Source organism: Scomber japonicus, chromosome 6 (genome assembly GCF_027409825.1).
Source record: "Scomber japonicus isolate fScoJap1 chromosome 6, fScoJap1.pri, whole genome shotgun sequence".
Lineage (NCBI taxonomy): Eukaryota > Metazoa > Chordata > Actinopteri > Scombriformes > Scombridae > Scomber > Scomber japonicus.
The window spans coordinates 8,340,903-8,365,540 of NC_070583.1; the positions used below are offsets into that span (position 1 = coordinate 8,340,903).

General features: G+C 40.3%; 1 protein-coding gene across 1 annotated transcript in view; it reads left to right on the forward strand.

The window, feature by feature from the left end:
• Nucleotides 1–11,067, forward strand: part of chrd (chordin) — a 14,749-nt gene extending 3,682 nt beyond the window's left edge. Inside the window, exons 6-20 of the mRNA XM_053320846.1 lie at nucleotides 458–599; nucleotides 924–1,061; nucleotides 1,285–1,367; nucleotides 3,244–3,391; nucleotides 4,976–5,082; nucleotides 5,684–5,963; nucleotides 6,118–6,359; nucleotides 6,492–6,605; nucleotides 8,000–8,191; nucleotides 8,306–8,410; nucleotides 8,586–8,640; nucleotides 8,847–8,950; nucleotides 9,201–9,464; nucleotides 9,733–9,826; nucleotides 11,003–11,067. Of these exons, the coding sequence (XP_053176821.1) occupies nucleotides 458–599; nucleotides 924–1,061; nucleotides 1,285–1,367; nucleotides 3,244–3,391; nucleotides 4,976–5,082; nucleotides 5,684–5,963; nucleotides 6,118–6,359; nucleotides 6,492–6,605; nucleotides 8,000–8,191; nucleotides 8,306–8,410; nucleotides 8,586–8,640; nucleotides 8,847–8,950; nucleotides 9,201–9,464; nucleotides 9,733–9,826; nucleotides 11,003–11,067 (2,133 nt within the window). The remainder of the gene's footprint in view (nucleotides 1–457; nucleotides 600–923; nucleotides 1,062–1,284; nucleotides 1,368–3,243; nucleotides 3,392–4,975; nucleotides 5,083–5,683; nucleotides 5,964–6,117; nucleotides 6,360–6,491; nucleotides 6,606–7,999; nucleotides 8,192–8,305; nucleotides 8,411–8,585; nucleotides 8,641–8,846; nucleotides 8,951–9,200; nucleotides 9,465–9,732; nucleotides 9,827–11,002) is intronic.
• Nucleotides 11,068–24,638: the final 13,571 nt, after the last annotated feature.

Sequence of the window (24,638 nt, forward strand, 5' to 3'; positions counted from 1 at the left end):
GGTGGGGGGTGAAGATGAGGGAGTTAGCTGGAGCAACTTTTTGGAAAGAGGGAATTTTTCACATGTTACATCACTGCTAAGCAGGGGGACAGAGTGTATCGCTAATTAAAATGGAGATTACCCCTGAACTCTGAGTTATGAGGTGCCGGCACACTGCCACATATCTTCTCTCTCTCCTCTCCTCTCCTCTCTCAGGGAGAAATAAGTGGTTTTATATTGAAGGTTTGCAGCCTGAGGTTGAGTGTACAATGGCGTGGTTCGATGTATTTAGCAGATGTGTCGTGCGTATCTGTTTGGATGTGTGTTTTCCTAAATGTGAGGTTTTAAAGAGCGAGAGAGACGTAGGAAAAAGGTTGCAAATCATAGCTTAACTATAGCTGCTTGACCACTAATGCTTTCACTGCAGCTCACCTGCCCGTGTGTATGTGTGTGTGTGTGTGTGTGTGTGTGTGTGTAGATCTGCGGCGTATGGAAGAACCTGGCCAAGCCTCTCCTGCAACAGCTGCAGTCGGAGCAGATGCGCATCAGCATGAGCACATCTACCAGCAGACAAGAAGAAGTGGAGGGGAAGATCATCAAACACAGAGCTCTGTTTGCTGGTGCGTGTTTGTGGGATATAATTGCATATCATACCATATGTGTATAAATGTGCTGGTTCTGTTTCTGTTAAGTGGGTTTTTTTTTCTTTCTTCGTTATAACGCAATGTTTCTAAAGGCGTGTTTATCCCTTTTGTCTTTGTTTTGCAGTATACAATAAACTCAATATTTACAAAGCAGGGCAGTTGTATACCTTTTCATGTAATCTTAAAAAGCCTTGCATGGATTAATGTCGCTAAAATGCACGTTTGTTTACAGAGGAGTATTTGTATAGGCCTGTAAGAGAATGCAGATACTCAATATTGTAATGTGTGTTATATCTGCAGAGACATTCAGTTCCACGCTGACATCGGAGGAGGAGAATTCCGGCATGGGAGGCATCGCCATGTTGACGCTGAGCGACACAGAGAACAACCTCCACTTCATCCTCATCCTTCAGGGTCTCATCAAGCACAAAGACAAAGGTGAGACAGAAAGGAGAGGGGCACAAGAGAGGAAAGATAAAGAAATGTGTTTCGGGATGATCCTTTCTGGAAAATTAAAGGCGAAACAAAACCAGATTCATCCTTTGGGATCTCTTAAAAAATTATATCTGAGCACCTAAAAGTCTTCCTAAATCTGTGGATCAATGTTGAAAGAGGGTGACATTAATGAGAAAACTTTCCCTCCTTTCCCCTTTCTCCTCAGACCCTCTTCTGGTTCCTATCCGGGTTCAGCTGATGTATCGCCATCACATCCTGAGAGAGATCCGAGCCAATATCACCTCTCATGTGAGTTAAAAAACAGAGTATACATATATTGTGACTGACACTGAAAGCTGTTCACATATTAAATTTCCTGTATTTCCCAGATGTGTTTTGGAAACTGTGTGTATCCATCTTGTTGGTGGAAAACTGTAATATCAGAAGCAATTGAAGATGTGGGAAAAAAAGGGGGGAAAGAGTGTTATCTGGGACAGACTAAGAATTATGGGGTGAGTGTGGGAGGAGGAGTGGTGTTGTTGTCGGTTAGGAACATATGACACAGCAACACACTCACACTCCTGGTCCCCTTCCCCACACACACACACACACACACACACCCTCCTCTTCCTCCTCTCGGAGACGGATGTGGTTCAGTCACCACATCCTAGCGCTGTTGTCGCCGCCGCCGTTGCCGCGAACCGCTCTGATCTCGGCTAACTAGCCCGAGATGTGACAAGAAAAATGGATGGAGAGGGAGGAAAACAAGAGAGTGGGAGAAAGTGTGTGTGTGTGTGAGAAAGAAAGAGAGAAGAGCTTTTTGCAGGAGACAGATGTGAGCGAGGGATGAGAGAAAGAGACAAGAGGAAAGAGGGAGGGGCTGAGGGGGGGGCGGTAGAGAAGATGGACTGCATACACACTCCTCACACATGTCAGTGGTTAGTGGTCTGTGGGCTGAGATGGATAGAGGGAGGGAAAGAGGGAGGAGGAGTGATGAAAGGCGGGTCTGTTTTTAATTCTGCCAGGAATTGCGTGAAGGGCCGATGCGCCTCTTTTGAGCCTGGAGGTGAGAGAGAACGTCCATGAAAAGTATGCGAAAAAGTTCGAGCTCGGCTACTGCCATGTGACCCCTCCGAGTGTCCTTGAGCTAGACGCTGAAGCCCAAAGCGCTGACTCATTTAATATCAAGCTGAGCAACAGAAGCACTGAAGCAACATACTGCATTTATTATGAAGAATATTCCTTTATTTCTCTCTTTAGATGAGAGAAAACACTTCATTTTTTAAGCGTTTTTTAAAGTGTGTCACCACAAGTGTTACTGATTTACACTCCTATATATCTTCTTTTTTTTTTTTTTTTTGCACCTTACCTCCTTCTCATTATTCATTTCATTCACTTCTCCCCCCAAAAAATTTCGAAGTCGCCTTTCCCTTCTCTGTCTCCAAGCCCCCTTCTCCTGTTCCCACTCCGTTTTGGCTCCTCGCTGTGTGGATTTATGGCACATGTATATTTATATTGAACAGAGGCCCCGAGGTCATAAAAGTAACATTTCTTCAACGCGCTTGTACATCTGTCCTATTAATCCAACATTTCTCAACGTCCTCAGCAATACCCCCCTCCCCCTTCCCCCTCCTCCCTCTCTCTCTCTCTCTCTTCCCCTCACCCTCTCTCCTCCTTCCCTCACCCGGAGTCCAGTCTGTCTGCTTAAAATTAAACCTTGCTCAGTATGAAACGTGTTAAGGCAATGCAAGCCATATTTTTTTTTTTTTTTTTTTCCGCCCAGGGCTTTTTTTTTTTTTTTTTTTTAGTGTGCGCTTGTGAGTGATTTTAAAGCATGTGTTTTATGCAACATGACTGTTTGTGTCCTTAGCGGTTTCTGACTGGACTAATCTTATTATAAGGAGATTTTTACTGTCCCCCCCTCCGTCCTGTTCTGCTCTCATCTGTACTCCACTCATCTTTGTGTAATATAAACCAAAGTTAATTTTAGTTTAGTTACTTCTAAACAAGTCGAAGTTTAGTTACTTTTCACATCACATCCACAATGTGACATTTTCATCTCCGGTATTGAAAAGATTGTTTGTTTACAGAGAGGGAGAAAAAAAAAGCTTTCATATTGACCCGTTTTGTTGACCCAGATAAACCCAGCATCTCAGCCTCAAGCTAACTATTTCAATCTGTCCAGGATCCAGATTTCGCCGAGGTGCTGACAGATCTGAACAGCCGAGAACTGTTCTGGTTATCTCGTGGTCAGCTGGAGATCGCCGTGGCAACCGAAGGTCAAGATCCACTGCAAATCTCTGGCTTCATTACAGGCAGAAAATCTTGCGACAGTAAGTACACACCTTTCCACAGGTGAACGTAAATCATCATTTTCCTTTCTTCCTGTCTGTTTTCCACATTATTCCGGGGAGTTGGTACCAAACAGCGTTGGGTCAACAAACAACTGAGGTTGCTAAGAATGTGGGGTTTTTTTGTGTGTTGTCGTTCGTTTGTGCTCGTCCATCTGCGGCTGTTTTTGTCATTCTCCTCCATAAATACTTGCTCTCCTTCTTTCTCCCTCCGTCCTTTCAAGTCTTATCGCTGGGGGAAAACCATGTTTATAGACCTTCTGTTTAAATTGGTGGCCCACCAAGACTGTGTATGCTTGTGTCTGTTTGTGTGTGTGTGTGTGTGTGTGTGTGTGTGTGTGTGTGAGAGAGAGAGAGAGAGAAAGAGACAGAGGTTTCAGGAATGTTGTGGACAGCCCAATCGTCTGAAACCGTTAAAAGCACACACATGGTCTTTTCATGAGACGCATATTTGAACATCGAACATCAAGGTGTCCAAACGCACTTTGAAACGGCGCTTTCATTGTCTAACGTGCCCACTCACGCAAAATACACGCACAAATATGCATAAAGTTGTTTTTTGAGTTGTTTTTTTTTTTTTTTTTTTGCATTAGTCCAAGTTTTGAAAATGCACACACACATACACACACACGCACACACACACACTCAGACCGACACACACTGGCGCTGCCAAGGTCACAGTCTGCTGGACCTGACTCTCCATGCCGGTGTTCCAGTGCTGTGATTAACAGCTTGACGTTATGTGTGAAGAATTCAAACCCAACACACTCCTTTCCCCTCTCCTTGCCTCCTTCTCTCTTTTTACCCGCTTTCATTCGCTCATTCTCAGTCTCTCTCTCTCTCTCTCTTCGTGTCACCATCTCCTCATCAGTCGCTTCTCTACGTGTCCCATTCGGTGTCATTCCTCCTCCTCCTCCAACTCTTCTTCAGTCTTCTGCCATTTTTCCCCCCGCTCGTCCCTGTGTCATTTTCAAATTGTTCTCTCCACTTTTCTTCATCCTTTTCTCTCTTACTCATTCCCTCCTGTCCTCTCGGTTCCTCGGCTCGGTCTTTCTAAGCCCTGCTGCTGCATTCAGCAAGCGTTACCTCATTCTAAGGCTTAACCTTGGGTGGGTTTCTGTATGTGTGTGTGTGTGTGTGTGTGTGCCAGACAGTGGAACAACATGTATGTTCTTGGCCCAAGGTCTCACACACACACACAATTACACAAGCAGACGCGCCTCCTGATTAGCGGTCCAATTGAGTCTGTCCCTTAAACGACTGTTCCTCGGTGGAGGGATGGCGTGCGTGCGAGCGTGTGTGTGTGTGTGTGTGTGTGTGTGTGTGTGTGGTTGCAGGACGTGAGGGAATGCGGTGTGCCCCCTTTCTTTCCCCTCCTTCAGCTTACCAGCAAATTTAAACATGACATGAAATCATTGCCTCATCTCGCATGCTGTCAGGCTCTACTATGGTTTTAAGGGAGGGATACTCCGAGGGGAAAAGCGATGTTTTTTTTAGATAAGTAATGTGTGCAGGAATGTGCTCCAAAGTCGATTTTTGATATTAATCTGCTTTCATCTGGCTCAGCCATCCAGAGTGTGATGTCCAGCGGTGATGCATTGACTCCAGGGAAGACGGGAGGCGTGGGCTCTGCTATCTTCAACCTCCATGATAACGGCACACTAGACTACCAGGTATTTAAATGGTTCTTTTTGATCCGGTTATTTGATTTTATGTCACTTAAAACCTGGGGATGCAGTATATTACTATTACATGTCACTATTACTTTTTCATTATTTTATCTCATCTGTATTAGTGGATTCTGATTACTTTAAGCCTCACATACTGTTCATATTCTGGCTCATAATTAGTCTCCACACTAATTCACATACACAAATTCCCCATCAGTCGTTAATAAATGGTTGATTAATTCTTAATGAAGCTGTCAGAGAGTAAACACAGTGTTTATCTATGGAAAAAAGACATTCACAATCACTATATTATGGTCCAGGAGAACATTTGATATAATATGATGAATATAACATGTCTAAATGCAGAGTTTTGGACATTTGCATATAGAAAAATGTGTATCAGCTACACTAAAATAAAAATATGATGCATTAGAAGTACAGGGAGAGAAGCTCTCAAATGTAAAAATGGGACAAAATTGATAGATTTGATTTTCAATAGAAATCATGGTAATAAAACAGGACAGAGAACATAAAATATCATCAAACAGACCTCCCCCGAAAAAAAACATATCTGATCAAAAATCAACCCCCCTTCCTCCTCCAGGTTCAGGTTGCAGGTCTCACCAGTGATGCGGTCGGCCTCACGATCGAGCTGAAGCCGCGGCGGCGTAACAAGCGCTCTGTGCTGTACGACCTGACGCCAGAGTACAGCAAGGCCACGGGCCGGGCCACGGGCAGCTGGAGTCGTTTGGAGGCCCGACACATCCACATGCTGCTGCAGAACGAACTCTTCATCAATGTGGCCACGGCTCACAACCAGGAGGGGGAGCTGAGGGGGCAAATCAAGGCCCTGCCTTACAGCGGCCTGGAGGCACCCAGACATGGTATGGGGTCTCTGAATAACATAAATGTACTGTTTATATCTAGTATTGGACACACTCTGATTTAGCCCCGAAATAACATGGAGGTTTAGCATTAGCACCACCATACTTTTAATCCATCCATATATCTCATTTAAGCATTTTCTTCCTCCTCCAGAGTTGCCCATCCCTCTGGCTGGCCACTTTGTGTTCCCACCAGTAAGAACCGGTGCTTCTGGCCACGCTTGGGTGTCAGTGGACAAGCAGTGTCACCTTCACTACGAGATCATCGTGGCAGGCCTCAGCAAGACCGACGACCTCACTGTGAACGCCCACCTCCACGGCCTCGCTGAGATCGGAGAGCTGGACGACAGCAGCGCCACCCACAAGAGGCTGCTGACCGGCTTCTACGGCTCACAGGTACACACACACACACACACACACACACACACAAGATGAATGCAACTGTGGGGGCACAAGCCCACAACCACACCGAATGAACACTGAAAAACACCAACATACTCATGTCGCCTTCTCTCTCCTCTCCTCCAGGCTCAGGGAATCTTGAAGGACATCAGCGTTGAACTGCTTCAACACTTGGACCAAGGAACAGCATTCATCCAGGTCAGCACCAAGCTGAACCCCCGAGGAGAAATGCGTGGACGGGTACGTAAAGACACATTATTTTTAGGCATTTGGGAGCCGATACTTACAATGTGTCCTATACATTTTGTTTGTTCCTTTTAATGGTTCTTGTTGTTGTTGTTTTTTAAATGTATTATGAAATTTGATGCAGTATCTCTAGTCAGACACTATACACGTGTTGGTCAACTTAGTTTTAGACTTCCTGATGTGAACAACTTCAGATGGAAGTGGGTTTTTTTTTATTAATATTAGCAGAAAATGAGAATGGAATTGAAACCCATATCTACATCCATCCATGACACACAGCACAGACAGGCACATCTCTGCTGCACAATGACCTAACCAACACATTTGGTTGAGTAAAGCACACCTGTTTTACTATTACAAGACAACCATTTTACTACTATAGTTCTGTAAAACTCTAGCAGAGCACGCTTAGTCAACAACAAGGCATAACTAGAGGCCTATGATTTACGATGCGGGATACACGGACAAAATCCCAGCATTTGACAGTAAGGACCCTCCATGATATAGAGGGATAACATCATTTTCTGCTCAATCTTTGGCTTCTATAACCTGATTCATTATAATACAGGACTATGAGGGCATGAGCTGATATTCAAGACATTAAGTTGAATATTAAATTTGAAATTGTTTCATTTTGCAATTTCAAATCTTCAGATAAGTTTGAGATTTTATGAGTGTGCAAAAAAATACTGCTTTAATATAAGAGGCAAAGCAGACAAAGTGACTGGATTAAAGAGGAGTAGTGAGTGGGAGTGCCTGGGGGCCTCCTTTAACCGCCCAAGTGTTTATGTGTCTGTGTGATTGCTCACTTAGCACTCACTAGCCCACACAAACACACACTTTCACTGGCAGGTGCTGTCTGCTTGCAGAGATTTTGTTGAAAAGTAAAAGTTTTATTGGGGTTCAGAAACACACACAATCACACACACACACACACACACACACACACACACACACACACACACACACACACACAGACCACAGTCGCTCACAAACCTATTTGCAGCTCTGCAGGTGTAGTGGTAGATGAGCTCTTTTAGGCAACCAGGTAATAACAAAGAAACACACACACACACACACACACACACACACACACACACACACACACACACACACACAGTAGAGTCCAGCTGCTTTAATAGCAAACAGGGCCAACACATAAACAACCATCTGCTCTGGAGAACAGAAATTCTACATTAAGGAACAATTAACCAGCTTGACACCAAATTCAGATCAGCCGTAGCCGAAAAATCACTTAATGTGCTCATCTCCCTTTTTTTTCTTTTTTCTTTCTTTCTTCTTCCATCCTTCTCTCCCCTTTACCTAAATCTATCTCTTTCTTTTTTTCTTTCTTCCTTCCTTTCTTCATTTCTGCACTTCCTCTCCAGGTCCACGTGCCAAACAACTGTGAGTTTGGGACCAGGGGGGAGGTGGAGGAGGCCGAGTTTGACGACCTTTTCGTAAAAGACCCAGAGGAACTGAAGAAAGACCCCCATACCTGCTTTTTTGAGAACCAACACCACGCTCACGGCTCCCGCTGGACGCCCAACTACGACAAATGTTTCTCCTGCAGTTGTCAGGTAAAGTCAACAAACACGAAAGGCAGCAAATGAAACGTTTCAATGTTTATGAAGAGAAACTCAGAGATACATTTATAGTTTGATTGACAAAAATCCTCTTCGTCTCTCTTTCAGAAGCGAACTGTGATCTGTGATCCGGTAATCTGCCCGGTGTTGACCTGCTCCAGAACCATTCAGCCAGAGGACAAGTGCTGCCCGATCTGTGACGGTGAGCTTTATGTTGTTCATGAGATATCATAGATTGTAAAACTATAGTGGTATTTAAAGTGACTCCTACGAGTTCTCAAAGGTGATTTTATCCTTTTGGGTGAACTTCCAAAGTGCTCCCTACAGCAATCATAAAATTGGAAACTAATCCTTTTTTATGTCTCCATTTCCTTTTGCCTGCGCAGAGAGGACGGAGCCCAAGGACATGAACGCTCCAGACAGGGTGGAAGAACATCCTGAAGGTAGCAACTTACACTCCTATTTCTGACTGAGCTTCTCTCTCCTTCCTTCTTTTTGTTTCATTTGATTTGTCTCTGAGGACTTCTTCTGTTTTTCCTTTTTATCTCTCTGCACTGTACTTCTTTCATCGAATTTCCACCTCCAACTCGAAATAGTTTTCTTGCCAATTGTCCTCTGTAACCTTTTCTGTCCTCTTTGTGTCTCTCAGGTTGCTACTTTGAAGGAGACCAGAAGATGCATGCCCCAGGAACTACATGGCATCCCTTTGTACCTCCCTTTGGCTACATTAAATGTGCTATCTGCACTTGCAAGGTAAATATACATCAATAAATCCACTCACATCTGGTTGGCTTTACTTTCCATTAGCTCTAAATGGATCATTTATCTTGTATTAGATTCCAAAGAAACCGAAGCATAAATTTTTCATCAGTTTATTCTTGGAAAATATTCAGACTTGCAACATTTTAAATGGAAAAACCCACTGAGTCAACTGTATTTGGTGCTGGAAAACAGAAAACAATGGTTGCTATAGCCTGCTGCTAACCCTACATTGTATCCATAGGGCTCAACAGGCGAGGTGCACTGTGAGAAGGTGACGTGTCCGGTGCTGACATGCAGTCATCCAGTGAGACGGAATCCCTCCGACTGCTGTAAGGAGTGTCCGGATGAGGACAGAACCCCTGCAGGCCTGGAGCACAGCGACATGATGCAAGCAGATGGTCCGAGACACTGCAAATTTGGCAAGAACTATTACCAGAACAGCGACAACTGGCATCCCTGGGTACCCGTGGTGGGGGAGATGAAGTGCATCAACTGCTGGTGTGATGTAAGTATAAATAGAGCCAAGAAATGCGACTCAAGTGGCCTCAAGTATATTTAGTTGACATAAAAATGACTGATTAATTGAACTAAAGCTGATTAGGTGATTAATATAATGTAGAAAAATCATAGTTGGTTCCTCCTGACATTCCTGTAGAGGGAACATTCTCCCCATCTCACATTGTCATATAAGTTCCATGTGTTTTTCTCACCTGTGCTGCTACATTTCGCCTCATTTCACTAACCCCTCCGTCTTCCTCTATTATTTTCCACAGCATGGTGTGACCAAGTGTCAGAGGAAGCAATGTCCAGTACTGACCTGCACCAACATCACCCGCAGAGAGGGCTCCTGCTGTCCTGAATGCCTTGGTGAGCAATGAACACACACACAAAACACACCAGCAGGGGTTAAGGTTGATAAGTCTGACTCTTGTACTTCTAATAATGATAGAGGTACTTCACTGAGTATGTAATAATAATAATAATAATAATGATAATAATAATCTGGCAAATCTGCAATGAAATCTTTTTCATTTACTAGTGCGGTGCCCGTTCAAAAAATGCGCCTGTTCAGAATGGGCCAATTCAATTACATTCAATTCAGTCTTTATTTATATAGCGCCAAATCACAACAGAAGTTATCTCAAGGCACTTTTCATATAGAGCAAGTCTAGACGTGCTCTTTAATTTGATTTAAAAAGACCCAAAATTCCCCCATGAGCAAGCATTTGGCAACGACAGCAAGGAAAAACTCCCCTTTAACGGGAAGAAACCTCATGCAGAACTGGGCTCAAGGGGGGCGACCATCTGCCTTAACCGGTTGGGTTGAGAAGGATGGAGAGAGGAGCAAAGTACACAGAGAGACACAGTAACAACGACAATGATAATAATAACAGAAGTAACCACTGAGACGAGAGAGCACAAAAACTCCAGGGAAGAAGTGGAGTTAGTAATATGAATACATGTTAATGCTACTTGAATGCATAAAAAAAGATTACAATTGATGTGAGGTGTGCATGAGGTTATACACTAACGTTAAAAAGACACTAACATTCTATTATACATAGATGTCATCAATAATAAGTACTATAATAGTAAATACATGTTCTTTTCTTATTTTAAGTAGCCTAAAATAAGGGCTGTAGTTAACAATAAAGTAACGTGCATCCTAAAAGTGGATTGTTCCTGTTTTCTGTGCCTTTAGTTTGGATTTGAGTGGGTATGTTTGTTCTGAAGATTTGTGCTTTGTCTCTAGTGGCACTGCACAATCGCCACAGTGTCAGAGTGTGAGATTGCTAGTTTATACAAAGTGTGTGTCCAAGTTGAACCACATTTGACACTGCACTCCCTTGGGTCGCCAGCCATACATCCAGCAAGTGTGGAGTCAATCAGATAAACGGTTGAAGAGATATGTGAAAGACATACATACATTTTAGAGATTCCTTCCCTTATTACAGAGATACATTCATTCAGCTACACCTAACAACATTCTGACCTTTGTGAACTTTGGTTCTAAATCGATTTTTCTTTTTTTTCCCTCCATAGATTCCAAAGAGGAAGACGACCTGACGATGAAGGCTCCAGACAAAAGGCGAAACTGGAGACATTGATTGACCTTTCCCCAGTTAACCCTCCTCCTCCTCCTCTTCCTCCTCTTCCCATATGGACCCAAAAAACCCAGAGCTGCACACTGGGTATACACCTCCCCTGCCCCCCCTCCTCACCTCACCTCACCTCACCTCACACCCACCCTGTCATCAGCTTCAGGATTGTAATGAACAGAGAAGAGCAGAAAAGGATGAATAATAAGAAATGAAAACAGAAAATATACCCAAAGACTCTTTTAAGTGACGGGATGAAGCAATGGAGAGGACCAACCGGACTTTACAAACCTGCTGCCGTCTGTTTCCTGCCTTCCTCTTTTTTCTTTTTTTTTGGGGGAATTTCTTTTTTGCTCTGTTTTTTTTTTCATTTGTTTTCTCAGCAGGACAAAAGACATAGATATAAAACACAGCTGTTCAGTGGGATTATTTAGCTGTTGTTGTTCAAAGAGGTTCAACTTGGTTTTTGAGTGACGAACATTGGCAACATTCGGCGAGTTGTATTTTATTGACAGGGCTTCTTTTTGAAGTAAAGCCATAGCTACTGACTGGAGAAGTGAAGAAAGTGTTGCTTTAATATGTGTGAATGCATATGTGTGTGCCTGGATATGTGTGTGTGTGTGTGTGTGTGTGTGTGTGTGTGTGTGTGTGTGTGTGTGTGGGAGAGAGTTTTTTTTTTGAAACCAGTAAAGATACAATTAATTAGCAAAACACACATAAATCACAGTAAACGTACCGGGTGGCAAGGCGGGGTTCGATAAACTGTAAAAAAACAGAAATGGTGAAAACCTGGAAAAGTGTCTGTTCAGCCAGTCCGCTACATTCTTTTCTTGTAAAAATATATTTCCACTCCACTGAACCAGTCAACAAGTATCAATCATCCTCAGTAGGCATCAGGATCAGTGCTGCTTCACTGGGAGAGAAGTTTCGGAGTAGCTCGGCTGGTTGTTGTTACAGTACAATACTAGCAAACACAAGCTTTGTCTTCACCTCCCGTTGATCTCATCGTTCCTCCGCTTTGGTTGTTCCTATTTCTGTTTTGAATTAAGTAATATTTTATGAATTTTTCTGTCATTGTCGTTGATGAATATGAAGCTGGTTTGTATTTTGTATTTATTGAATGGTGTGGAGACAAAATAAAAAAAGATGTTTGTTGGTAGAAGAGAGTGAATGCCTGTGGGTTTGTTTTGGACGCCGCTTCTAACCAGAGTCCCCTAATAATCCCATCCCTCGCTCCCTCCTTTTTTTTTCTTTTTGCATTTATATCTTAGTTTTTCATCTCCAGTCTGTGGGATTTTCCACTGTGTTGCTGTCCTTCTCTCTCTTTCCATTTGTGTTTCTCTTTCCGCTCGTTTTTTCACATATGGAGCTGTGATTAGAGGGATGACGAGCCAGATTGACCCGACTTAATCTCTTGCTATTTGTTTCCTTCTCTGCTGTGCTGTCTCTGTCTCTGCCTCTTCATCGATTCCCTTCATCTTCTGCGCTTTTTTCCCCTCTCATTTGCCATTTTCCCCCTCTGGTCCTATCTTGTTTTCCATCACTCTCTTTGTCTTCTGATCGCCTCACTTTTACTTGTCATTTATTCTCTTCTTGTTACACCTTATTTCCTTTCCTCCTCAGACAGTTGCCACATGTGTTCAGCAATGTTTTGTCCCTTACATACCTCCCTGTATACACACACGGACACACACATGGACACACACATAGACACACACACGCAGAGTGCAGACAGACTGAAACATAAACACATATTCACAGATGTACACATGTACAAACTCCTGAATCAGGAACACACACATTGCCAAAGGGCAAGCAGAATTCTTTCCAATACACACATATATCAGACTGTGGTCACTTTTGGGGACATTACATAGACTTTCATTCATTTCCTGGAAACCTACCCTACCCCAAACCATTACCATTACTTCCCTAACCTTAACCACTGACCCAAAACTCTGCTTTTGCCCCCAATTGGACAAGCTGTTGCCAATTAAATGGTCCTGAGTTTGAAATGTGTCCCCAAAAGTAGTCTATGACAGACCACACACACAAACACACAAATCTGCTACTGCCCTCTGCTGGCCAGATCACATAATTGCAGTGAAGGTGCCCATTAAAAACCTGCTGGCTGACAGCGCTTCTGACAGCACCTGTTGACCTCCCCCAGGAACAGAGCAGCGGGTGTGTGTGTGTGTAAGTGTGTGAGTGCACTAAAGGCATGTTGGAAAGTCATCAAGACAGCAGGGAGAGGTGTACAGGAGGGGGGGCTGTCAGAGCCGGATGGTGGAGGTCAAAGGTTAAGCATTCTGGGTCCGTGGCAGCCTGTGAAGAAGCATGAGACGTGTACCAGCCTGAGCCCTGCACCTGCAGATGTATGCCTGTGTGTGTGTGTGTGTGTGTGTGTGTGTGTGTGTGTGTGTCACTGTGTGTGTATGTGTGTGTGTTGAACAGTCCAGAAGAAATGATAGAGGCCAAACAACTGAGAAGAGCTATGCAGGCAAGAAATTAACAAGCAGTCCAGAACTGAACGTTTCCCTACACTATTCCAATAAATTCTCTCTGAGCATTTGACACATGTTTGCAATTTTGTGATGGGTGGCTTTCCAGTGTATGTATACAAACTCGCAGAGTGGTTTTTAACATGCCAGAGATGTCAAAAATATCTTTCTCTTTTTATTAATGACACTGAGTCTATTGATGCTCTTTTCTTGGCTTCTTCTTCCACCTCCTCAGATATTGTTCTTTCTGATTCTGATATGGAACATTTGAGTATTCCTCATATTTATTAACATGATTAAATTTAATCAGAGCCACATGTAATGAAAGGGACTCTGGCTCCATTTCGATTTTGTGTTTGAAGTAAAATACTGCACTCTTTCGTCCAATATGCATGTCATGCTGGTTTGTTTTTGGGAGGTTTTTTTTCACTGTTCTTAGAATTTTTACTTACCTATTGACTGTAGAGTTAGACACTGGATAATCCACCTTCATAATCTCTTTTGAGACATTTAAAGCACCTCATGGATCCTTAAAGTCACTCATACATCATCTACAGGTAATTCAAATTAAATTATTACTGTATTTTAATGGGGTGCCACTTCTAGTCTTAATATTGTGGTTGCTTTTCCTCTTTTTTTCTTTCTTTTTCAGGTAAATGCCAAATCTATCACGCTAACATGTTCACACTAATGCAAACATGTTGATGTTTGAGCACGCTAGTATTTACCATGTTAACCCTCTTAGCTCAGTGCGTTAACATGCTAACATTTGCTAATTAACAGTAAACAGCTGTTGTATAGCAGAGCATGATGGGAAGTTTTGCAGGTATATTGGACAATTGGACAACATGAGATTTGGACTTGACGATAGCGATAAGTAAGAAGTCGGAAGATCACCAAAATGATTACGAGTATGTACGAAATTCTATGATGATGACTCCTCCTCAAGACATGTCACGAAAAAGCAAAAATGTCCTTATGGTGTCACTAGAGGGAGAGTCAGGAGAACACCAGTCATTAGGATTCATCTTCTGGGCCCCATGAACATTGGTAGAAATATTCATAGCATTCCATCCAATAGTTGTTGAGATATTTCAGTTTGGACCACAGGCAACCTGGTTTGCCTATGCAACAGGTGGCAGGCCCTTATCTCAATGGTATGTAGCCATCTCCTCCTGACCACCACACATCTGTGCTAGGCCAAAGTCACTTTTTCAAAAAGTCAGGTTCAATCTATCTCAGACAATTTACCATGTCTGAGATACCTCATTTATGTGGCAAGCTAGCTGACAATCTGATTTGTTGTAACGCAGCTGCTTTGTACAAATTTGTCATGGCCTCATGGTTTTTGCACTTCTTGTGTTTCTTCTTTGGGTTTCCAGTGTTGTTCTTCTGTTCAGTCCTTTTGATCATTTGGTTTTGCTTATTTAGATTCTGTAAGTGTTTTCTGGCTTTGGATTTTCGGTTTGCTCCGCCCCAGGCCATTTTTCTCTCCACACCTGCCCTGCATCTGCTTCGTTAGCCCTGCCTTACCCTCAGTGTTTTTCCTCCAGACTTCACACCTGTCATGTATCGGTCGTGTCAGCCCTGCTCCTGCCAGCCAATCTACTCCCAGTCTGCCCAGTCACCTGTTCCCTATCAAGGTATTAGTTCTGTCTGTATTTAAGTATTGATTTTCTGTTCAGTTCTTTGTCAGTTCTTGTCAGTTTTTGGTTGAGTTTTGGGAAGTTTGGTCAGCACTGGCATTTTTCTGCAGCCCTGATTTCAATGTTTTGCATTCAGGTCCAGGTTCTGAAAACTGAACTGAAGTACCACACATCTACTTAGCCTTGTCTTTGCTTTGGTTAGCTTGGTTGGTGGCATAACAGTGTGAGATGTGTGCTTTCGTTTGATTTGAAGGGAGTGTAAACTGCTACCTTTCTTCTTCTTTATAGAGTAAAGCAGAGTTCATGAAACGTTCAGCTTCTTTCAGTATATTTCACTATTTTATGTTAGAAAATCATATGAACAAATGTTTCATATCACGTATCAAAGATGTAAACTTGTATTTGCTACACTTATTGAGATGTAGATATTTTTAGGAATGATGATGATCTTTCGGTCAGTCGGTCAACTGCTTTAGTCTAGACTAAATTTCACAAGTGTTGTCATGAAATTTGTCACAGACGTTCATGGTCAACAGAGGATGAATCCTACAGAATTTGGTGATCCTCTGACCTTTCCCCTAGCACCACCATGGGGTTGTCTTTTTGGTTTAGATTGAAACATCTTGACAATGAAGATGGATTACAACTAAATTTAGTACAGACACTCATGTTCCCCTCAGGATTAATTTGACTAACTTTGACGATTCCTTCATTTTTCATCTAGTGCCATCATCAGGTCAAAGGTTTGTTCATATGTCAGATGCTATACATGCTTTACATGTAAGTGTTATCATTCTAGGAGCATTATCTTCTGCTTTGCTGTAGTCTTGTACAATACATTACAAACAACTTTATTAATCCCACTACGGTCAATTTGTTTGGTGCAGTTAATTGTACACAAAACACAATAATAAATAATATGATATACAGCACACAGAAGTAGTTAAAAAAAAACCCAACCAAAAAACAATGAGCTGTATGTGGATTAAAACACATTTATAAGGTTGAGAAATAGGCTTAATAGATCCAATAAAACCACCAACAATAATAAGGCCTATGGAGCATTAACTTGTCAAATTGCATTATTATGCAATTATTATTATTAGGCTGTTTTTGTGTGTATAGGAGGATTTAAGGAGGAGTGTCAGCTGGGTGTAGCAAGACTTTAATAGTCATTTTAAAAATTGTGTTATCTTAACTCATTGGCTGCCAGCCATTTTCAGAGCAGAGCCCCATACTGCCGATCTTTCAAGACCCACAGAATATTGTGTTCTATGACTATGTAAACACCGAAGGTACCAAAAGAAAGAGAGAAAAACATAATTGACGTCAATGGCAGTGAACGGTTGTAAACAGATTGACGTCAATGGCAGCCAATGAGTTAATTTGCAGATCCTGTGTAATAATATTTTTGTAGGGGTATTCAGTAAATAGAGTAGAGTAGCATAGAGTAGAATATAAAACAACATTATTATTATTATAAGTGGGGATTTTACCTCACTTTCAGGGCTTGGTTACTTGGTTCTTAAGATGTTTTGCCTGTCAGAAAATTAGTTTAAAATATGTTTTAGTTGCTTTAAAGCTGAAAATAAAGTTAAATAACCCTGTGTGAGTTGGGGTGTTTGCTGACATAACATATAATTTATAATAATTCAGCAGATCAGTGGGGTCAGTTAGGCAGGTTATGAGTTATGGGTGTTGATTTATTCCATTCCACTGAAACGTGTAAACTTGTGTACTGTAGAGAATTAATAACCCCTTCGTTCATTAAAGGGAAAACTGGCGTGAATAAACAAAACACAAACAAAGTAAGAGTAATGCAAATGGTGTCATGAGAGATGTGAGGCGAGGGCGGTGTGAGAGAAGCTAATTTGAAGGAAAAATGTTGGGTAATAAGAAGAAGAGAGAAATAATGAAATGAGAGGAGGAGGAGGAGGAAGAGAAGGAGGCTGGGCTGCTGTGACCAGGGTTATTTATCTTTATTTATCTTTCACACTGCCGGGGAAAAAAAGCTCTGTGTTTGTGTGTGTGTGTGTGTATGTGTGTGTGTGTGTGTGTGTGTGTGTGTGTGTGTGTGTGTGAGAAAGAGAGAGAGAGAGGGAGAGAGACCTGGCAAATGAATTTCAGCGCCTGTAAATCTTGTTGGCATTTTTTCATTTTTATATACGAGAGCACCTAAAATAATATGTCAGCAAAACCAAAAACTCACATTTTGAAATATACTGAGGGTACCACAACAATAGAGAATACACTATAAGCAGTGCAACACACACACACACACACACACACACACACACACACACACACACACACACACACACACACACACACACACACACACACACACACACACACACAGCCACATTTGTTATATATTGACAGTAAAGCCACAGTGTGAAAACAGGTGTTATGGTCATCAGCAGGTCTCATGTATCTCACACATACACCACTAACCACACACACATTCTCCCTGTTGTTGTTCTACACTCATATATAACATACATTTTAATATAAAAATGCTCATATCAATTTTATGTTTAACATTAGAATTTTAATACTTTGACTATAAGCTCATTTAACTCATGTAGTGCTGGGTAGTTTAATCAATAATAAAGCATCATATTTGATCAGTTGTTATAGTTTGTATCTGATATATTTTAATGTATTGGAGTAGTAGTGAAGTAATTACATCACTGCAGTGGCCATTACAATCAGTGACTTCCCTAACAACAGGGATGGAAAATATTAAGTACATTTACTTTGTAATTATTATTCTCTCTCACAATTTTAATGAGCTCTTATCTCACTTGAATATTTACATTTTATGCCAACTCATCTTTTTTTTTTTCATTCCATTTTTGACGTTGTTTTTTTTTTCCAGGTGGAATACAGTCTCTTCTGTATTTGCTGTTCTACTACGTCATTATTAAATCAATAATACACCGTTACACATGAAACTGTCCAATAAATATTTATGTACTTTAACCTAAGTATAAGTTTGATTGCAGGTATTTTAACAGAGTATTTTTACAGTATGATATTAATAGTTTTCCTGAGATAAAATATCTGAGTATTTAGAGAAAGGGTGTGAATAAGGCATAAGAGGTCCCATGCCTGACACATTGCATTGATCATCTAACTTACAGGTAATAATCATTGAATTTGTTATAATATGAGGCGTCTGTATTCTGAAGATTCAGTGTTTCATACTTCACATGTTAGAACAGCATGCTGTGACTAAGTCAGAGAGTTTTACACTTTAACACTTTAAACCAAAGCTATCTTAAATTATTGTCATACTAGAAATATTTGATGGAAGAAAATATGTGTTGGATGATGTGTTATCAAAAGCAGTAGGTCGGGAAACCCTCAGGCACATTACACCAGAGAGAGAGGGAGAGATAGAGAGAGAGAGGGAGAGAGAGAGAGAGGTTGAAGGCTTATCAATATTTCAACACTGCTGCCCTCTGCTGTGAACAGCTGAACTGACATTTTAAATCAAGAGTACTAAAATGAGGATTTACAGTGTTTAACCGACCGTATATATACACACGAGCCCTATATGGCATCATAAAATGGTTCTTTAGGCTCGTACCATTGCAGCAGCAGCTTTTATGATGCCATAAAGAACCATTTCAGAACTGTTCTGAGTCCTCCCAGCCTCCGATATGCTCTGATAAAGACTAATTTTCTTTTTCAGCGTTGCCCTTCTAAATTTTCACAAAGTTGACATGCTTCATTGGTGCTTTTGCAGGGGTGAATTCCTTGCTAAAGGGCACGATGGCAACAATTTCTCAAGAAAAAGAACTAGAATTATTCTCCATGTGCAGATTGTTTGAGCCTTGGCCAGTTAGTTTAACCTTCAGGCTCCACAGACACACACAAGCAGCTCCAGGTGCATCTGGGAGCAGATAGAGAAAAAGTTGTAGCAGAAACCTGTAATGTTCTTAGAAATTCATCTTTTTGTTTAACCTGTGCCTGGAGCAAGAAATCACCCTCTATGATTAGGGATGCTTTATATATGGTCAAATATATTTTTTAAAAAGGGAAGGGAAATTGCTTTCTGACTTTATATCGCTTTAATAAAGTTTTACTTGAGTTTATACCATCAGCAGTCACTTTCAAACATCCATCTCCTTCTCTACTCTGTTAGCCGATATTCTCTCACATTTGGGATTTCACAAGTTTATAGCACCTGAGGCATAAATATAAAAGAGGCAAAACATAAAATAAGAACAAGGCTTTATAAAAAAAGACACATATAAACAGGATTTTAAAAGAGTAAAATAAATTAAAGGTGGAAGTAAGCTAAAATAGAATGAAACCGATTGAAAATGAGAATAATAATAATTACAGTCCAGTTAGAGACAGTGAATGATACTTTAATATAGTAATATATTACAATATAGTAATTAATAATACTTTAATTTTGTTCCAACTGTGATTTGATCAACAACAGTTTTAATAGTCTGATAAACAGTTTAAGACCTTTTATAAATGGAGCATATGTAAAATGTGAATGCTGATTCTTCATGTTTAGTTTGAACTCAGAAAGTAGATGTGTCCCAGACTGTGAGGATGGTTCATACTAAGAAGCAGCAGCAGATCACAAATGTATTTTGGTCATAAACTACTCAGTGATTTATAAACCAACAGTAGTATTTTAAAACCAGTCCCTTTCAAAAACAGGAAGTCAGTGTAGAGATGTAAAAATTATGTGGTCCATGTTTTTGGATTCATTTAGAACTCTAGCAGTACACTTCTGAATCAGCTGCTGTTGTGTGATTGATATAGAGACCACCATTGTTGAGCTAAAGATAAAAGCATGGACAAAGTTTTCTTTATACTGCTGAAACACAAGTCTTTTAATTCTTAATGTTCTGACACCAAGATTTCTGGTTTGGTTTGTGGTCTGGTATTGGCTTTTAATTGTTCTTATTTATTTATTTAATTAACTGGGAGACAATTTTTCACATTCAGTCACTGGTGTATTTAATGTACTTTCTCAGTAACTGGATGCGATCATAGCCATGTGCTGATATGGACAAGTGTGTTGTCTGCTACATATTTTGTGGTTTTCCATCATTTGAGCTTGTGGGATCACATACTGTAGGTGTTGAACAGACAAGACCTGAGAATGGAGTCTTGGCTCACTCAGAGGAATGTAAAGAATCCTGTAAACAGAAATGAAAAAAAGTTTAGTACTGTGCTTAAAAGTCCCAGCCAGTGTTGCAGTCTGAGTAGTAACATGTTTTAGTTGACTGTGTCTTATGCATAACTGCAACTGTAGTAGATGTCATACAAGAGCAGTGTCAGTGCTGTGGTTGAAATTCTGATTTTAGCTTAACAATAAGTGTCTGGTAAGAACAATGTACACAGCATCAAGAACCTGTTTAAAAGTAGACTAAATCTGACAAAAATGTTTGACATATAATCTTATTACCAGACTTCTTCTTCAGTCTTTGAATTGACGCATACAGGCAGTGGGGAAAACAAAGACTCTTTGGGGGGGCAGGGGGCATTTTTAAATGGTCTTTTTTATTGTTTTATGGTAATGAACCTTGTTAAAACTTCTATCTTGGGTTATATCTGCTCACCATGATTGCAAAGAACCTGTGTTACCTTTTTAGAGAGTCCTAGGCTCTAAAATATCCCTAGGTGGCATTGTGAGCGTTTAAATTGATCGTAAACATATTAATTATTTAGTCTGTCAGTAGTCAGGAATGCCACCTAAACACTCTTAAGTGTGGCTACACCATACACCTCTTACCCCGGGTAAGAGCAAGTGCACAAAATGTGTAATGGGTATCGAATGAAGTACTCAATTGGTATTGGTATCATTTTAAGGGTACTTGGATTGGTACTGGTATGGTAATGTTTTAAATGATACCCAGCCCTAGCTGTGATGCTCTGTTGGATGCAAAGGAAAAGCTAAAGGTTCAGAAGGACACTTGATTCATGAAGCAGATATTTGGGGTACTGGAGGATCAAACGTCAGACCTTCCTCTCACAGGTTGCTAGATTCTCCGTTGGTGAGATATGCAATACTCGTGGTCTGATTTTGGAGTTATACCAGCCAGCCTCTCAGAGCTTGCTGCCCAGCTATTCCTTCATCTAGACCATCAAAGACTGAAGTCCTTCACATGATACAAGTTTTAGTAATCTTTTATTTTCTTTGGCAGTAGAACTTTTTTCAGCTCACAGGTCATCTCTTGTGATGTCTGTCTTTTGAAAGATAGAGTTCAGATGTGAAGTCTGTGCAGTCACTGGGTTTCTCATTGATCCAAGGAGCTTGGTTCTCATTGTAATGCCAGCAAAAACCTTTGGTGCAGCTCATTTTAATTGCGAGAATATGTTAATAAATCTTCCAGCAGCTAAATTTATTCTAAATCATGCTTTAGTTATAAACTTTACATATGTATTTATGTATTTATATGCAAATGATGGCATTATAGTAATGTAATAATTCAATGAATCCCTCTTTCCACCTTACTTTGCAAAAGAACAGTTACTACCTGCAAGTCATTGATGAACGTCTGTAAAAAAAGAAAAAGAAAAATATGAGTATACTTTTTCACTCACTTTCAGAGCATTGATGGAGATAATTAAAATTGAGACACTAAAGCACTGAAAAGATGAATATTCAGCACCAACTGCCTGCATGTCACATCCATGTTATAGTATGGAATGTTATATTATCATGTCACAGTATTATATTATGATACATTACATCTTGTCATATAATGCACTTATGTCTTATGTCACCTCATTTCATGTTATGCCATATCTTGTTGTATTGTTATGCTTAAATATGATATATGTGTCACATTATCAGTGTTTTGCCATTTTATGATATACGTAACGTTAGGCTGTGTCATGCCATGTCATGTTATGTTACATTGTGGTGTGTTTTGTTGCATTACATTGCCTTACATTACATTATGTTGCATTGTGCTGTGTTGCATTATGTTACGTTGTGTTACATTGTGTTACTTTATGTTGCGTTACGTTGCCTTGCATTACGTTACGTTGCGTTACATTACGTTACATTGCGTTGCGTTGCGTTACGTTATGTTACGTTGCGTTACAGTACTTTGCATTACGTTACATTGCATTACGTTACATTGCGTTAGTTTGCGTTACGTTACATTGTGTTACGTTACATTGTATTACGTTACATTGTGTTACGTTACATTGTGTTACATTACATTGTTACGTTACATTGTGTTACGTTACATTGCGTTACTTTGCATTGTGTTACGTTACATTGTGTTACGTTACATTGCGTTAGTTCGCGTTACGTTACATTGCGTTAGTTCGCGTTACGTTACATTGTGTTACTTTGCATTGCATTATGTTATGTTGCTTTGCGTCACATTAGGTGACGTTATGTTACATTATTAAAAGGAATATTGTGTGCCTTTGTTCATTTTTGAAGCATAAAAGTTATTTTTATTATAGTATAAGAGTTATTTTCTCACATGGTCTCACACTGCTGTCCTACTCTCACTTTGGTCATCAGCTTTTAACTGCATGGGGAGCAAAACATCTTTCTGTTGCTCACTCAATTTCACTCTGTGGAGGCTTAGCTAGTAATGTTATTTTTTGCCATGTGCAGCAGCACATATGTAGTCTGAAAAGTGAATTTAAAGATTTGGTAGATTTGCTATGTGCAGGAAGCAGAACTCCTCTCAACAGTGCAACAGACTGAGGCACAAATGGTGTTCACTACCTCCAAATTCATGTGTTAATCTGCTGGTAACCCCTCCCTAAGACCACAGGGGAAGGTAAACACACCTGAATACATCTTGTAAGGCATTATCATGAAAAGTAGTATGAAAGTGAGGTAAAATACATGAAAAGCAGACATTTCCTTTTTTATTTGTCAGATGAATCCTGGAATGAAACTATACTGTATTCTGACTGTAAACATTGCAACAGAAAATTCCACTTTTACTATCTCAGCAAATCACTTGTGGGATCACTTTTTCCTTTCATTGATAGAAGACGGATGTTTATGAGGAGCTACCTCCCAAACATGTTTCCTCTGCCAGCTGGATATGGCATCATTCATCATTTCCTGCAGGGTTTATTGCAGCTTGTAACTCTGCATCCGCCTCATCAGTGACAGCAGGGCCAGATATGGTAATGTCAGACTATCATTACTCCTACTACCTCTATTACTGATGTGGTCATTATCTGCAACCTGAGCGCAGAGGTTGATAGGGCCAGAGGCTGAACAGCTACGACTGTCTTTTTCGTTTGCTTGCCATCACACTGCTGACATCTGCTGAGACAGGAGAGACACACCTGACTGTAAGAATAAAAGTACAAATCCATCTTCTTTTACACTGTTGCGTTTCCCTGTCAGTTATCTGTATAACCCTAACGTTTTCAAGTGTTTCTAAGCTGCAAAGGATTGTAGGTATTCTGTTATGTGAGCCAATGATTTGATTCTGATACCCAACATGATATATATTACATGTGTTAAATTGTATTTCCAGGCACAGCTCACAGAAATGAAATAGATTAAGATGAATATAGCTGTCAAACCAGGAAACTTTAGTGTGTTTTACTGCATCTGAGTGTGTTAGTGTTATGTCCTGCTAAAAGTATGTTTTAATATCAAATGCATTGATAGAAATATTTCAGTTTGTCTAAAGCTTATATTAGCTCTTGATATGAATAGGTCATTGATTTCAGTTTCAATCACAGAATTCACAATACAAAAGGAAATGAGAGACCACATGGACTGAAGGGAGATTTTAGTTTGAGTTGTTCCCTAAAAAATATTGTGATTTGTGATTTCTGTCAATTTGCTTATCAAATATTTCTACTGATGTCTTCTTAAATGTGGATTTTAAGACTGACACTGCCGAATGATGTATGTATGCAACTAATTTGTTTTACAAGATACATTTTGAAGGAGGCAACATTTTTATCACAGACCTGTCACGTCTTCTACTTAAAGTCTAATTTAAACTTAGTTTACTTTTCAACTTTGAGGCATAATGGTGTTTAGTTGCTACGAGCAGATACTGGAGGAAGAACAACATTTGTTCAGTATGAATGTTTTACAGATCTGTGTATATGTTCATTAAGAATATTTTCTTATTATTGTATTGAAAAATAGAATCTGTCTTTGCTGTCGTTGCAATAATATTTAAAAGAGACTGGGTTGTCAATCAATCAATCAATCAATCAATCAATCAAACTTTATTTATACAGCACATTTCATACAGGCTAGCGTAGTTCAAAGTGTTTTACAGTTAGTTGAATGATAATAACTGATAACTGATAATAAGACAGAACAAGTGACAGGAATAAAAACAAAGAACAAATTAAAAGACAAATTGATATTTAAGACACTTCTAAGGTTGTAATTCATTGTACTATTTTTGACATGTTATAACTATTAGAACTTCTAAACTCT